At 35.6% G+C, this 13925-nt stretch overlaps 1 protein-coding gene across 1 annotated transcript in view; it reads right to left on the bottom strand.

The window, feature by feature from the left end:
- LOC110192746 (protein FRA10AC1) overlaps positions 1-13925 on the bottom strand; it is a 52890-nt gene that overhangs the window by 31717 nt on the left and 7248 nt on the right. Inside the window, exons 3-8 of the mRNA XM_020964123.2 lie at positions 10171-10266; positions 9988-10033; positions 8194-8270; positions 7366-7449; positions 6824-6908; positions 1976-2021 (exon numbers count right to left, since the gene is read on the bottom strand). Of these exons, the coding sequence (XP_020819782.1) occupies positions 1976-2021; positions 6824-6908; positions 7366-7449; positions 8194-8270; positions 9988-10033; positions 10171-10266 (434 nt within the window). The remainder of the gene's footprint in view (positions 1-1975; positions 2022-6823; positions 6909-7365; positions 7450-8193; positions 8271-9987; positions 10034-10170; positions 10267-13925) is intronic.

Here is a 13925-nt window from a genome sequence, read left to right as displayed (position 1 = left end):
TAAATTAAAATAAGAAACTTGTCAACAGACCAGGCCTGAAGTATGATCATTAATAACCCATGTCAACTTGGAATAAGATCTCTAGGGAAGAGCCCCCAGGGATTTGTGCTTAACTCTATATAAAATATTTAACAAAGGCTGAAGAAGGGCATTAATGACATTACGACACAGTCAGGTGGAAGAGCTAACACACTGGATTACAGGATCCAAAAAATCTTGACAGACTAGAACACTGTTCCAAACCAAATAATATGAAATTAATATGATAAATGTAAAATCTAACTGTTACTTGGGTTAAAGAACTCAACTCATATATACAAGATTGGGGAGGCAATAACTACATAATTGTTTGTTTGAAAAAGAAACCAAAAAAAAACTAATGTAAATTTAGGTTGTATTAAGAAAGGCATTGTATCTAAGAAAGTGATAGTGTAGATTCAGCCTACCCTGGTTGGACCATATCTGGTGTATTCTATTCAGTTATATTAACAATACTGGAAAGCTATGGGAGTATGCAAAGCCAGGAAACCAGGACATAAAAGGGTTTCAACTTCATTTAGCATGAGAACTGAAGTAATTAGGGATGTTTAGCTGTGTGAAAAGAGAACAACTAATAAGGGAGACATGATAGCAGTCTTCAAATATTTGAAGGATTGCCCAACAGCACAGAACTAGGAGCAATTGATGGAACTTCCAGTGGCAGATTTAAGCTTGATGCACAGGAAAACATCCTAATTATTTAAGTACAAAGGGTTGCCTTGGGAGGGAACAGATTCTGTCTCACTGGAGATCTCCAAACAAAGACTGGATATCTATTTGTCAGGTATATTATGGAGGACCTTCAAGAACAAGTGGAATTATGATGACCTCTTAGGTCTCTTTCAAGACTGAGAGCCTGTGGTTGGTTAAAATACTTTAAGAAATGGTGATAACCTTATAGAAGCATTTTTTGTGGAAGGCAAAGAACTGAAAACTCTGGCTTTCAGTAGATACCCATTAACTGGGGAATGGCTAAATACACTGTGTACATGAATGTAATGAAATATTACTGTGATTTAAGAAGATAAACATGATAAATATAGAGAAGCATAAAAACACATGAACTGATAAAAGTGAAATAAGAAAAGAAAGGAAAATAAAATACACAACTATAACAATGTAAATAGAAAAAACAACCACCATAATACTACTGAAAATGAAGGTTGTAAAATTATAAAGAACAAATTTGGCCCCTGGAAGAGATACAAGAAAGCTACAGAAGAACTAAAGTATATTTCCTAAGGTAGGATATAGGACCCTTACTACAGGTCCCAAAAGTCTGCTGAGATTAGAAGAAGCAAATATATAAAAAAAGAATATGATCAGAAAAAAATGATACTTGGAGGAAGATCAATAAACCAATTAAGAATCTAGAGATAATATGTCATATTAGAGAAAAACTGCTGAGAAAAAAAGTTTAAAATAAATATTTAGAAGCTATCTGATAAAGAATGATTATAGTAAGCAGTTTACTAACATATCCAATATGCTTATTACATTTTTGCTGAAAGTAAAATAATTTTATACTCATTTGCTCAAATGTCACATGTACATCTTCTACATAGGGCAGCTAGGTAGAACAGTAGATAGAGGGCAGGGCCTGGAGTCAGGAAGATCTGAGTTCAAACCTGACCTCAATAACTAGCCGTGTGACCCTGGGCAAATCACTTAACTCTGTTTGCTTCAGATTCCTCATCTGTAAAATGAGCTGGAGAAGGAAATGGCAAACTACTCCAGTATCTTTCAAGAAAACCCCAAAGAGGGTCATGAAGAGTCAGACACAACTGAAAAAAAAAAAACCCAAAAAACTAAACAACACATCTTCTATATAGTCCTATTAATATAGATATAAATTGTCTAAGGCCAGAAATAACTTTCATCAATGCTATTTAGAAACATAATAAATAGCCTGTATACTGAAAGGAAAAAAAATTACCTTTTCCTGAAACTACTTCTTTTTCTATTCGCCATCGAAATCCAAACTAACAAGAAAAAAATTACATTAAAAGAGAAATACATTTTAACATTTTAAAATCAAATCAAACTTGAGACCTGATTTAGAATAATGAGGTATTCCAACCTAATTAAAAAGATCACCATCAAGAAAGCTACAGTATTTCTTTTTCTGTAAAATCAGAAGGATAAATCACCAACTTTTGTTTCTCATTTATTCTACTTATTTCAATCCAAATTGAAGCTACTAGGGTTTACGGATGTTAATAAGTATCAGTTCATGTCATCTATTAAGTTAGCTCAGTGAATAATACGTATTTCTCGGTGCTGCTAATACAGAAATGTTGGTGCTGTGATGACATCAGGCTGACCAAACAAAGAACAAATAATCAAAGGACTCTCGCTAACCAAGAGAATTTCTAAAATTAAAAAGTTCAAGTTAAACTCCTGGTCTAAGCAACCTCACTGGGAAGACATTTTATTGACCTTACCCTTGCTATTATTCAGTAGACTCCTCTTTCCCCCAATAAGGTTGGGCCAAATATGGTCAGGAATAAGAAGTGAACCATGCTTGGACTCTTTGTGAAAAAGTGATACTCCCCACCTTTACCCCAAACAGCTAGTCAGGTTTTCCTCTCCAAATCAAGAACTCCCACATTCAAATGTTATTTTGATTATAATTTTAGCAAAGGGTCTATTTTTCTACTTGGGATTCTTTTACTCTGGGTTATTTTTCCAGGACCTCCACAACACTTACCAACTTTCTACCATACCCCCACTTCCAGCTCCCCTTTATATGTGTGTGTCTCCCATTAGAATGTTAGCTCCTTGGGAACTGGGACTATCTTGCTTCCTCCTGGAAGTTCATACCATACCTAGACTACTTCTCACATCAGAAGTTCTCTGCTACCCTGAGGCCTCTCCTTTTGATGGGTGATTCTGGCAGATTCCTCCAAGAATATACATTTTAAGGAGGAGGCCCAGGCCTATCATATTGTCATTCTCTGTCAGGATGCACTCCTGATTCTCCATGGGACTTTCTGTACCATGTCCCCACTATGAATACCTTCATTTGCACCCCTTTCTCCCTTTTTAGCTCTGTTTTATGTTTTGTCTTCCCCTACTTGAATGTAAGCTCCTTGGGGGCAGGGACTGTCTTTCTGCTTGTATGTGTATCCCTACAGCTTAGCACAGTGCCCAGTAGATAGTAAGCATTCTATGTACTTTCTATGTTAAATGTTAATGAAGAAAACAAAGTTTAAAAAATTTAACGTATAAACTAAAGCCCAATATAAATAAAATCAACTCAAAATACTAGGCTAAATACTAGAATAAAATGCAAACTCTTCAGACTGCTGTTTAAAGCCTTCTCCAATCTAGTTCCTACCCACCTTTCCAGAATTATTTGTCACTTCCCCTTCACATACTACGTTCCAGTCAAACTGGCCTCTCAGCTCTTTCCCACACTTAACATTGCATCTCCTCTCTCTCTGTCTTTGTAAAGGCTATCCCCTATGCCTGTCCTTACCTCCAACTCCTAGAATCACTGGCTTCTGTCAAAAGTTCAGCTCAAGAGCTACATGATCTATGAGACCTTTCCTGATTCCTCCCAACTGCTAGTGCCTCTTACCCCCTCTACCAAAATTACCTTGTATTTACTCTATATTTACTTAGGTGTACGTACATATTTACTCTATACTTACTTGCATTTACATACAGTTTCCCTTCAGTGAATGTAAGCCAGTAGAGGAGAGAAAGTTTTGGTTTTGCCTTTGCATCCCCAGGGCCTAGTACAGTGCCTTGCACATAATACATATTTGTTGAACTGAACAGAACATCCAGAACAGTTCATGCCAAAAAAAACCTGAGGCAGCTCAATTTAAATCTATAATTAGGCTTGTAAATATATTTAGGAGCTGCCTACCACCTAACAGATTCAAAGTTCATCTCTAGTGTCACTTCCTACAGGAAGTCCATCCTGATCCCCAAGTTGTTAGTGCCATTTCCCAGTGTAAATCATTATCTACTCTGTATATTTTTGGTATTTATATACTTTTTTGTTTACATGTTATTTTCCACTAGAAGAATGTAAGCTCCTTGATGACAAAGACTGTTGAGTTTCTATGTCTCCCCAGCACTTGGCATAGTGCGTGGCACAGTGTGTGCACATGGCAGATAATAAGTTCATGAATGGTCACCCAGATTTTGCTTAAAGACTTTTAGTGAAGGTAACTTTCCAAACTTTCCAGCCCATATCTCTTTTGTATGACTAATAATTAACTAAACCTTTCCTATAATTGAACCTAAAACAGTCCCTAAGCAATTTCCATACAGTACTCTTAATTCTCTTCTTTGGATTAGAATAAGTCTAATACCTTTTCCAGATAACAGCACTTCAAATACTTGAAGAGAACCAAAAAGTCAACCCAAAAGCTCTTTTTACACCAACCCCCAGTTCTTTTAACTGAACTTCATGTCATAATATTCACGAGCAAGGAGATTCACCACCATGGTTTGCTCTCTACTAGACGCTGTCCAGATTATCTATGTCCTTCCTAAAATGTGGTGCCTAGAACTGAATACAATATTTCAGATGTGGTATGATCAGGAAAGAGTACAGTGAAACTATTACCATCCTAGTGTTGACACTCCACCTCTTTTAATAAAGTGTAATTATCACATTAGTTCTTTTGACAGTCACACACTGAGGTTATAGCACCTCTCCTATTCTCCCCAATATTTTAAAGATTAGTGGCAGTGAATAAGCAATCACATCGGACAATTTTTTAGTACTTGTGGATATAATATATTTGAGACTGGTGGCTTGAACTTGGGAAGGAAGCTAGGTGTTCTCAAACCATTCCTCTAATTATCGGTTTTCAGATGCCTAGCTGTTTTTATTTGGTCCCTTCCAATACAAAGATCATTCTCCTTGACAGAAGGGAAAAAGTCCAATTAGGCACTATAAATATTTATTATTAAACCACAGTTCCATTTAAGCATAATTCCAGTGAAAATCTATCACTTGAATAAACAAAAAAAAAGACTCTCAGAAAAAGCAAATCCCAGGCAGTTAATAGATTGCCTTTTCCAATATAACTAATTTCAAATTATGTACATGTAGATTTTCCATAGCAAATTTTTAATTATAAAATAATTCTCTAATGTCTACTAATCCATGCTCCTGGGCCACTTCCATTAGCCACAGCCAGTAAAGTCAACAAGCATTTTTTTTTTAAAAAGACTAGGTCTCCCTATCTTGCCCAAATTGGAAGCGTACGGGCTATTCCAGGCTCTGATAGGCACAGGGGTAACTTGTTTCCAATACAGTATAATTCAGGCCTCTTTAGGCAACCTTGTAGGACACCTCACTACTACTACTACTATTACCATTACCACCACCACCACCACCACCACCACCATTACCACCAAGCTCACGTTATTAGTGTCCAACTAAGTGCAGATACCTGTTTGGTTTAGGCCACTGTAGCACAGAACTCCCAGTTCAAGAGCTCAGGAGTGCCACTAGCCTAAGCTTCCTTGGTAGCTGGGAATAGAAGCTGGCCACCGTGCCGAGTCTCAACAAGCTTTTATTGAGCACAGAAAAGGAAGAAAAAAGTCCTTGCCCTAAAGAAATTTCCATTCAAGTAGAGGAATCAACATGTAAATAACCAGATACAGAAAAAATAGAGAAAACATAGATGGAAGGTAAAATCAGAGGGGAAGGCATCAACAGTTTGTGGGAACAGGAAAAGCCTTCTGTAGAAGGTGAGATTTGTGCTAAATCTTGAAGGAATCCAAGGAACCTAAGAGCCAGAGAGGAGAGAATGTATTCCAGGCATGGAAAACAGGCACAAAAAGGGCACAGAGACAGGACATGGAGGGTCAATAGGCCAGTGCAGCTGAATCACAGAATGTGTGGAAAAGAGTAGTGTAAGGAGACTAGAAAGGTAAGAAGGAGTCAAGTTGTGAATAGTTTTAAATGTCAAACAAGAAATTTCATATTTGCTACTAGAATAGGGAGCCCCTGGAGTTTACTGAGGGGGAAAGTCAGACCTATGCTTTAGAAAAATTGCTTGAGAAGATGACAGAGCAGCAAGAAAGACCAGACAAGCTGTCCCCCACAACTCCTCCACAAATATCTAGAAAATACAACAAACTGAGTTTTCATAAAGAAATCCAAAGAAAAAAAAAGATTCCAAAATTAACAGAGGAAAGGAAAGCTGTGGTTATAGTTTCCCTAGATAATAAGAAAGCTTTTGAGAGAATATCTTATACTATTCTTACGGAGAAATGGATTAGACAATAATAAAATGAGATAATTTTTTAAACTACTTCAGCAGTCAATGTTAATTTAAAGAATGCAAACTAATTTTTAAATTAGTATATATAAAATCAACATAAAGAAGAAAATCTACTGTTGTTATTTAGCACAAAAAATCAAGAGCTAATTCTACTTGAATAAGCTCAAGTGCAACAGAAAAAATTGCCTGACTTTAATTTGGAGAATAACTTCTACTTCCCAGTGTCACATGTGAAAGAACCAAAGAAATCACTTCACAGGAACAAACTGTCGCCTCTAGCCATTCAGCTGTAGGCTTCTCCTAACACAACCCCACTACAAAGTTTTCCATCTCCAGCACACATTATATATTCCACTGCTGTAATTTGCACATTCCATGTGGATGCTCAGAAATGTAGGATTACTTGGGTAGAATAAGAATCTTTAAAAGGTTAATATTAAAATAGGTTATAGAAGTTAATCTTTTACTCAAATGAGAATCAAATTTAGAAAAATAATTCATAATAATGGTAAATTTTGGAGTTATACCTGGTTATCTTTGTATCTACTGAGATCTGCTATGCAGTATTCTTTGAATAATTTATCATAGTATTTCTTTGCAAGCCTCTTCTCCCTGGAGCCAGAAATATATAAATATTACAACTTTAGAAATCTAACCAGAATTATTACTTGGAAGCAAGGTCAAATTAAACAACACAAACAGAAAATACAATTATTGATTTTAAAAGACGTAGATGAAAGTGCATTACAAGTACAATTTCACTGAGAAATTTAATAATTTTTTAAAGATGCAAGTCAAATAAATGAAAGTTTAAATAAAATTGCCAGGAATTAGCAAAGACTCAAGAAACACTCTCCTATCTTAGAAATGTTCTAATCTTTGCCTAGGAGAAGTCCCAAGAAGTAGTTTGGGCCTGTTGGCTAGTTACTAGAGCAGCTCAATAGTTAGTTACAGGAACAGCTCAATAGAAATTTTCCTCTCTACTTTTCCAACCAAGGTAACAATATGAATCTGAAAATCAACCATCAAAGAACCTCAATGTGATGTGTCCCCATGTAATAAAAATTACCAAGTCATGTCCATTTCATCTTCTTCATTCCATAGGAATTTATGATTTTCTCTTATAACATCCAAGTCTGTCTTGTCATTTTCCCTAGAAAAGATAATGTTTTAGGAATTATTTAATTTAAATATAATTTCAAACAAAAGTGCATGCCCAGATTCACCAGTGTTTGGGGTAAATTTATCCCAAAGAGGCCATTCAGCAGACATTACAATCACAGATATGCATGGTTGACTGTAAAAATTTCCTAGTAGTACTTGGTCAGAGAAAAAACAAAAGAGAGAGAACAAAAACAAAGCAAAATAAAAGGAGTCCAAGAGCTGTTCCTGGAATAGAAGTTGTGGGGTTATACAGATCCTCACACCTATGTAGAATAATTTGTAAATGTAGCCTTTACTATACCAAATTTTATATCCATGATGACTAACAGATTAAGCAAAAAGACAAAGCATTTAGTAAGCACTTATTATATGCTAAGCACAATGGGGATACAGCTGAAAGTGGCCTGGAGGCTTGGATCTCCACAAGACAAGGCAAAAAGCTTACCTATCAGAGCCAAGGATCCAGAGGTAAAGTCCAAATGTCTGGTATGATGAAGATGGAAAAAGAAAAGGGCCACGATAAGGGGACAAACAGGGAAATAGCAACCTGGGCTCCAGCAAGAAAAGGCAAAGTTTACCCATCAGATTTGGAGGACCAAGGTAGACACCAGTACAACACATCTTCAAGGCCATGAAACTAAGAAACACTACACCTCTAATTCACATAACTTTCAGCAAGGCTATATAAACTATACACTTCTGATTTACATAAATTTGTCATTATAATACTTACCCTGAACGTCTGAAATCTTCTTTTTTACCACCATAATACAAAATATAATCATTCACCAATTTCTTGTGTCTTTCATACTGAAATATGAAAAATTAAGGAATTTTTACCCTTAAAAGCTATTGTTACTTCATTAATTAATGGTATGCTGCTTCATAATGCCATTCATTCCAATAATCAAATAATGAAATACAGAATTTCTCATTTCTAGAAACATAAGGGGAATTCACTTTTCTGCCTAGAAAAATAAGATTTGGCTAACCTGGCATAATTCAAGATTGCGGAGAATAAACTACAAATTTTAAAACTGAATTGTACATTTAAGAATTCTGATCAACACAATGGATCCAATTCCAGGGAATTCATGATGAAACATACTATCCACCTCTAGACAGATAAGGTGACAGACTTGGAATGCAGACTGACACATTTTTTAGACATGACTGATGTGGCAATTTGACTACACATATTTGTAGCAGGTTTTGGGTTTTTTTTGCTTTCTCAATGGGTGGGGTAGGGGAAGAGAATGGGAGTGAGAGGATTCAGAACTGAAAATAAAATAAAACTGAATTAAATAAAAAACGATCTCACTTATAGGTTCATAAAATAAAAATCCACTTATAAAATGACAGACAAAAGCAATATTGTTTTCAGAATGAAGTGTGATTTAAATTGCTCTAAATATACATTACATATAAAGCTTATAAATCAATAAGATGGAACACTCACTAAAAATTTTAAAATTATGATTATAATCTTTAACTCAGAATCACAGAATTTTACATTTGGAAGGGAACTCAGAAGGCATCTAGTCCAATTTGCTGGAAATACAAATCTTTCTACACATCTCCCTAAGAGTGGTCATCCATTCAGTTTTGTAAATGGAATTATCTTTTGCAAGAGGCCTTTTAAATAAAATTCATAAATAATAGTTATTCATATTTAAGTAGTACTATAAGGAAGTGGGAAAATCAATGAAGATTTTTAATAGATGAGTCACTTCTCAAGGCATTTATAGTAATTCATTTATTTATTAGTTTACCCATCAGTTCCCTCCCCCTCCTCCCCCACCCCAATTTCCCTACCTCCAGTAAGGTGGAACTGACTTGGGGAAGTAGTAAAAGGGAGGAGAGGAAAAACAAAACATCTAAATAATACTGGCTCTTCCTACCTCTGGCTATAGCAATAGTTGCCCTGATCCACATCATGTTTCAGTGGAGTTCTTTTCATCTCCCAGTACTTTCAACAGCAATATGGACAGGCCAGTAGTCAGGAAAAACTGAAAATGTGGGTCAGTTCCATGTAGAAACTGAACTGGGGCCATTGTTTCAGGTACAAGGTTTGTAGGGAGAAGGAAACTTTAAAAGGCTATTTTAGATGCCAAAAGCCACAGCAGGCCTAGGAACATACCACAAACTGACCTAACTAGAGCCTTCAGGTACAGGTTCTGCAGAAATTTTAAATGTAAAAGGTCACGAGGTGGAAGGTCATTACAAACCAGACAAAATGAAGTAGGAAAGACAAGAAAAACTTATACAAGCTGGTGTATTTCTTAAATCTCTCTCTAAGGCTTCAGAAATGTTTTATTCTTTCCTGTCACTGTCTTAACTTAAGGTGTTAATAAAATATAAAATGTTATTCATTAGGATAAATGGAAAAATTTTAGTTCAATAATGACATATATATATTCAATAATGAAAAATATACCTCTAAATTTCTAGAGAAGATTTCACTGAAATAAAAAAAGATTTTTCAATGTTCAATTCATTAAAGGAATGAGAATCATTAAAAGGATACAGCGTTCATCGCTATTAGATGAAACCTCCTATTTCTTGCTTCTTCCCTGTTAAAAGGAATTTTAAGAACATTAAAAGTTCTAAAATTTTTATACACTCAAATCCCCTAGGTTTATATAAATAAACATTACATAAACCATGAAAAAAATTTACAAACTCAAAAGTTCACAATAAAATATCTTACCGATCCAGCTCCTGTGCTGCAACACGTCTATGAGCCACTTTTGCATATTTTTCTTTCTGAAATGGCTTTTTTAGCAATGAATCTTCATTAATTGTCCTAGTGCATTAAGTATGAGGAAAAAAGAATACATGTTTCTAGTTAAAATAGTTTTTCTGGCATTTCATATTTTCCAATTAGGTAATATATTTTAGGACATTCAGCAATAAATTCCAAATAAATGTAATAGAAGCTCAATGTTTGGCCTAAAAATGAAACTACTGACCTTGAAGTAATAATTTCCTATCTCTACAACTTGAATTTTCATACCTCTAAAATGGAAAAAAAAACATTTACCACATCCTTACTTAATAGGGGTTCATGTGTATAAATAAAGATCTTTAGACGGCTCGGCTCTTCCAGCTCTCAAATTCTATCATGCTAGGATGATGAACTTCCTTTGGGCATTTTTAATTCCTTCATTGAGAAGCATTACATAAGGGCAAAATTACTTAATTGGCCATCAAAATAAACTAGGCATTTGATTCATAAGCCTCAGTCTAGGATTCAATTCTCTCAGTAATATATTAGAAAGACAACGTGCTGCTATCCTTTTCCTTCCAGCTCTGCTTCTAACTTTCCAGACTTTGTCACCATGCTTTAGTTGCTTTCTCACCCTGAATGTTGTCAGCACCAGTCCCTTTCTCCCACTGGTATGTTCCTCTCAGAGAACCTTTTTGAAGAAGGGTACCAGACAGTCATCCAGCACTCCTCTCCTGGCTTTGCTTTTTGCTCTCCAAATCGTTACTCCTATTCTCCCCCACCTTTCTTTAAGCTTCCTTTTAAGTGTGTCTTCCCACATTAGAATGTAAGCACCTTGAGGACAAGGACTGTCTTTTCACTTCTACTGGTATCCTCGGCGATGGGCATTACAGCTGCAGACTGCAAACCATCTATGCCCACTTATCCAGGGTGACTCTTGTTCATGTCTTCCATAAATTCTCCAGAAAGGTGACCACTCGAGCACTGGAAGCTTTCCTCCCTTACTATGCCACTGCAAGGGTAGCCATGCAACACTCTGGCTGTCCATTTGTCATCCCTAATTCCTGCTAAGTGACCAACCCATCTTCTTTTCCTTTTCTTTTTCCTTCCTTTTCACCTTTAAATATGATATGATTTTTACTGGAGTCAATAAAGCTTCCCATGAAAGCAAAGACTATCTTTTGAATAGTTATAAATATATTGCATATGGTACAGAGTTATACTATACATTTTTAATTTCAGTCTTAATATATTCTTTTAAAGCATTTTGCCCTCCTTGGCTATGGCTATCCTATTTCATTTGCCATACAATTGCTCTTGGCTATTATATCATATATTTTCTGTACATATTCAATGGGGAGAAGATGTGCTGTGCTACACTTTACTCAATGTCAATAGACTGGCTATATCCTAGGAATTTATCATTGATAGATTTGTCTTATGATTTATGACTAGTATAGAGAGGATGCTGATGAAACTGAATGAGAGGTACAAAGCAGGAGTAGACCTAACAGGCACAAAGAATAAGTTCTTAGATCTTCAGTCTGGAAACTCAGTGTTAACGCCACACTATTTCAATTACCAAAAGGACATACTGACCTTCTAGATTCAATTTTATACTTTCTTATATCACTGCATCACTAAAGAGTATGATGCTGAAATACAAGAAATGATTAGCTGTTTTCAGCTTTACAGTGTTGATGGAAACCTTTAACATTAGTAAGTAAAAATTCTTGACATATAACAGTTATTCCTTAATGCAGCCTAATAGTATATGAACTTCAAGCAAAGACTGGATGACCATTTTGTCAGGTATGTTGTAGAGAAGATTCTTGTTTGGGTAGGGGTTGGATAGATGGCTTCTAATATCCCTTCCAACTGTAAGACGCCATGATTCATTAGACCCTATCACTATGCTAGCTCTTGCAAATTGGCCCAATTATCATTAGCATGTCTAAACATTCAGTAGCCCACAAGGTGTTATTAGTAAATTTTTTTTAAAGCAAACACACCATAATGTACATAAATAAATGCACATTATTCCCTTCAAAGTAATCAACTTGGTAGACTCTACACATTCCAATGAAGCTAATGTTGCTCAAAACACTTTTGGAATCTTCTTCACGGCTTGCAACATAATCTTTTGAATAGTCTCAAAGGTGGTAAGTCGTCATCCTTTGAGGATGAGGATGGAGGTAATTCAGATCTACGTGTTAAATAAGATGGATAATCAAACTATGTCACAGTATTTTTTCATTAAAAATTGTTTCAAACAAAGCCTACTGTGAAAACCCTATAATGGTAAAGAAGCTAATCACTGATGTGTGATTCATTCCATTTTTGTCATGAAGAATTTCTCAAAAAATTTTAGAATTTCTACTTAATTAATTTAGGTGAATGTTTACCTTTGTAAGATAAATCACATCACTTAATTTCATAAAGCCTTTCTTGATATCCCAACCATTTGTTGCTTCTCCTTCCTCTGAACCCCACGAAATGAAAAGCACTTTGTTTTATCTCCCTGATGACACATCACATTTTGTCTTTTATTAAAGCTTAGGATTTTGAAGTCCTAGACAATAAAACTAAATACTCTGGAAGTATATATTGGTGGGTTTTTTAATCATTTCTGTTGACTAAAGGTAGTAAATTCAGAAAAGACAGGAAGAATTGAAAAAGTGAAGAACAAACTAAAAAGACTATGTCCAAGAATAGGATTTTCATATCTAAACCATGGCTTAAAATAAGTCAGCTTTCTTGAAGTCTTATGAATTTAAAAAAGTGAGCTTTAAACTAAAAAAGGGGGAGGGGAAGGGAAAACAGCCCACAGAGATCTGAAAAGCCTAGTTCCATATAGAATAGCAGGTACAACACAGGAAGAGGAACCAACAAGGGAGTTCCAGAATAGAGTTCTGGATCTGATTCTCACCCACAAGAGAGAATTGGCTACTGGACTGGAAATGCTATGAACTGACCACTCACTTAAAGAGTTTGTGCTAAGAGAGGTGAGGCCATAATGTGACATACATTCTAAATTTTGGGAAAGTAGATTTTAAAGAGTTAAAAAGAATAGGTATACTCTATGCATTTTCCATCTCTTGCTCTGGCAACAGTAAAAAAAAACATCAGTGCTACCACTGCTACTAAAAAAGAAGTGAAAATTGACTACCCTTTAGTCCTACTCCCAATCTCTATGACTCCAAAAACCAAAACTCCTTTCTCTGCCTTCTCTGGTCATCTCTTCCTAATATGTGTTCTTTTCCCTATTAGAATGTAAGCTCCTTGAGGGCTGGAACTATTTTACTTTTGTATAATTTATCCTTAGCACCTAGCAAAATGCCAGACACATAGCAGGCACTTAAAAATTTTTTTTCACAGGGCAGCTAGTTGACACAGTGGATAGAGCACCAGCCCTGAAGTCAGGAGTACCTAAGTTCAAATCTGGACTCAGACCAAACACTTGACACTTACTAGTTGTGTGACCCTGGGCAAGTCACTTAACCCCAACTGCCAAAGCAAAAAAAAAAAAGTTTTTTCACTCATTCATTTAATAATTCATTCAATAATGTGATATGACAGCCTTTTAAAAAACTAATGCAATCTCGTGCTGCATTAAGATAAAGAAAGTTTCTAGTAGGTTCAGTTCTGGTCACCATATTACAGGAAAGTGAGTATTCAGAGAAAGGTGACTAGAATGATGAAAAGCCTCAAGTCCTTGCCATATCAGGATCCACTCA

This window comes from Phascolarctos cinereus, unplaced genomic scaffold (assembly GCF_003287225.1).
Source record: "Phascolarctos cinereus isolate Bilbo 61053 unplaced genomic scaffold, phaCin_HiC Scaffold_3;HRSCAF=262, whole genome shotgun sequence".
In the NCBI taxonomy this organism is placed as follows: Eukaryota; Metazoa; Chordata; class Mammalia; order Diprotodontia; family Phascolarctidae; genus Phascolarctos; species Phascolarctos cinereus.
This window is presented reverse-complemented; position numbering and strand designations above follow the sequence as displayed.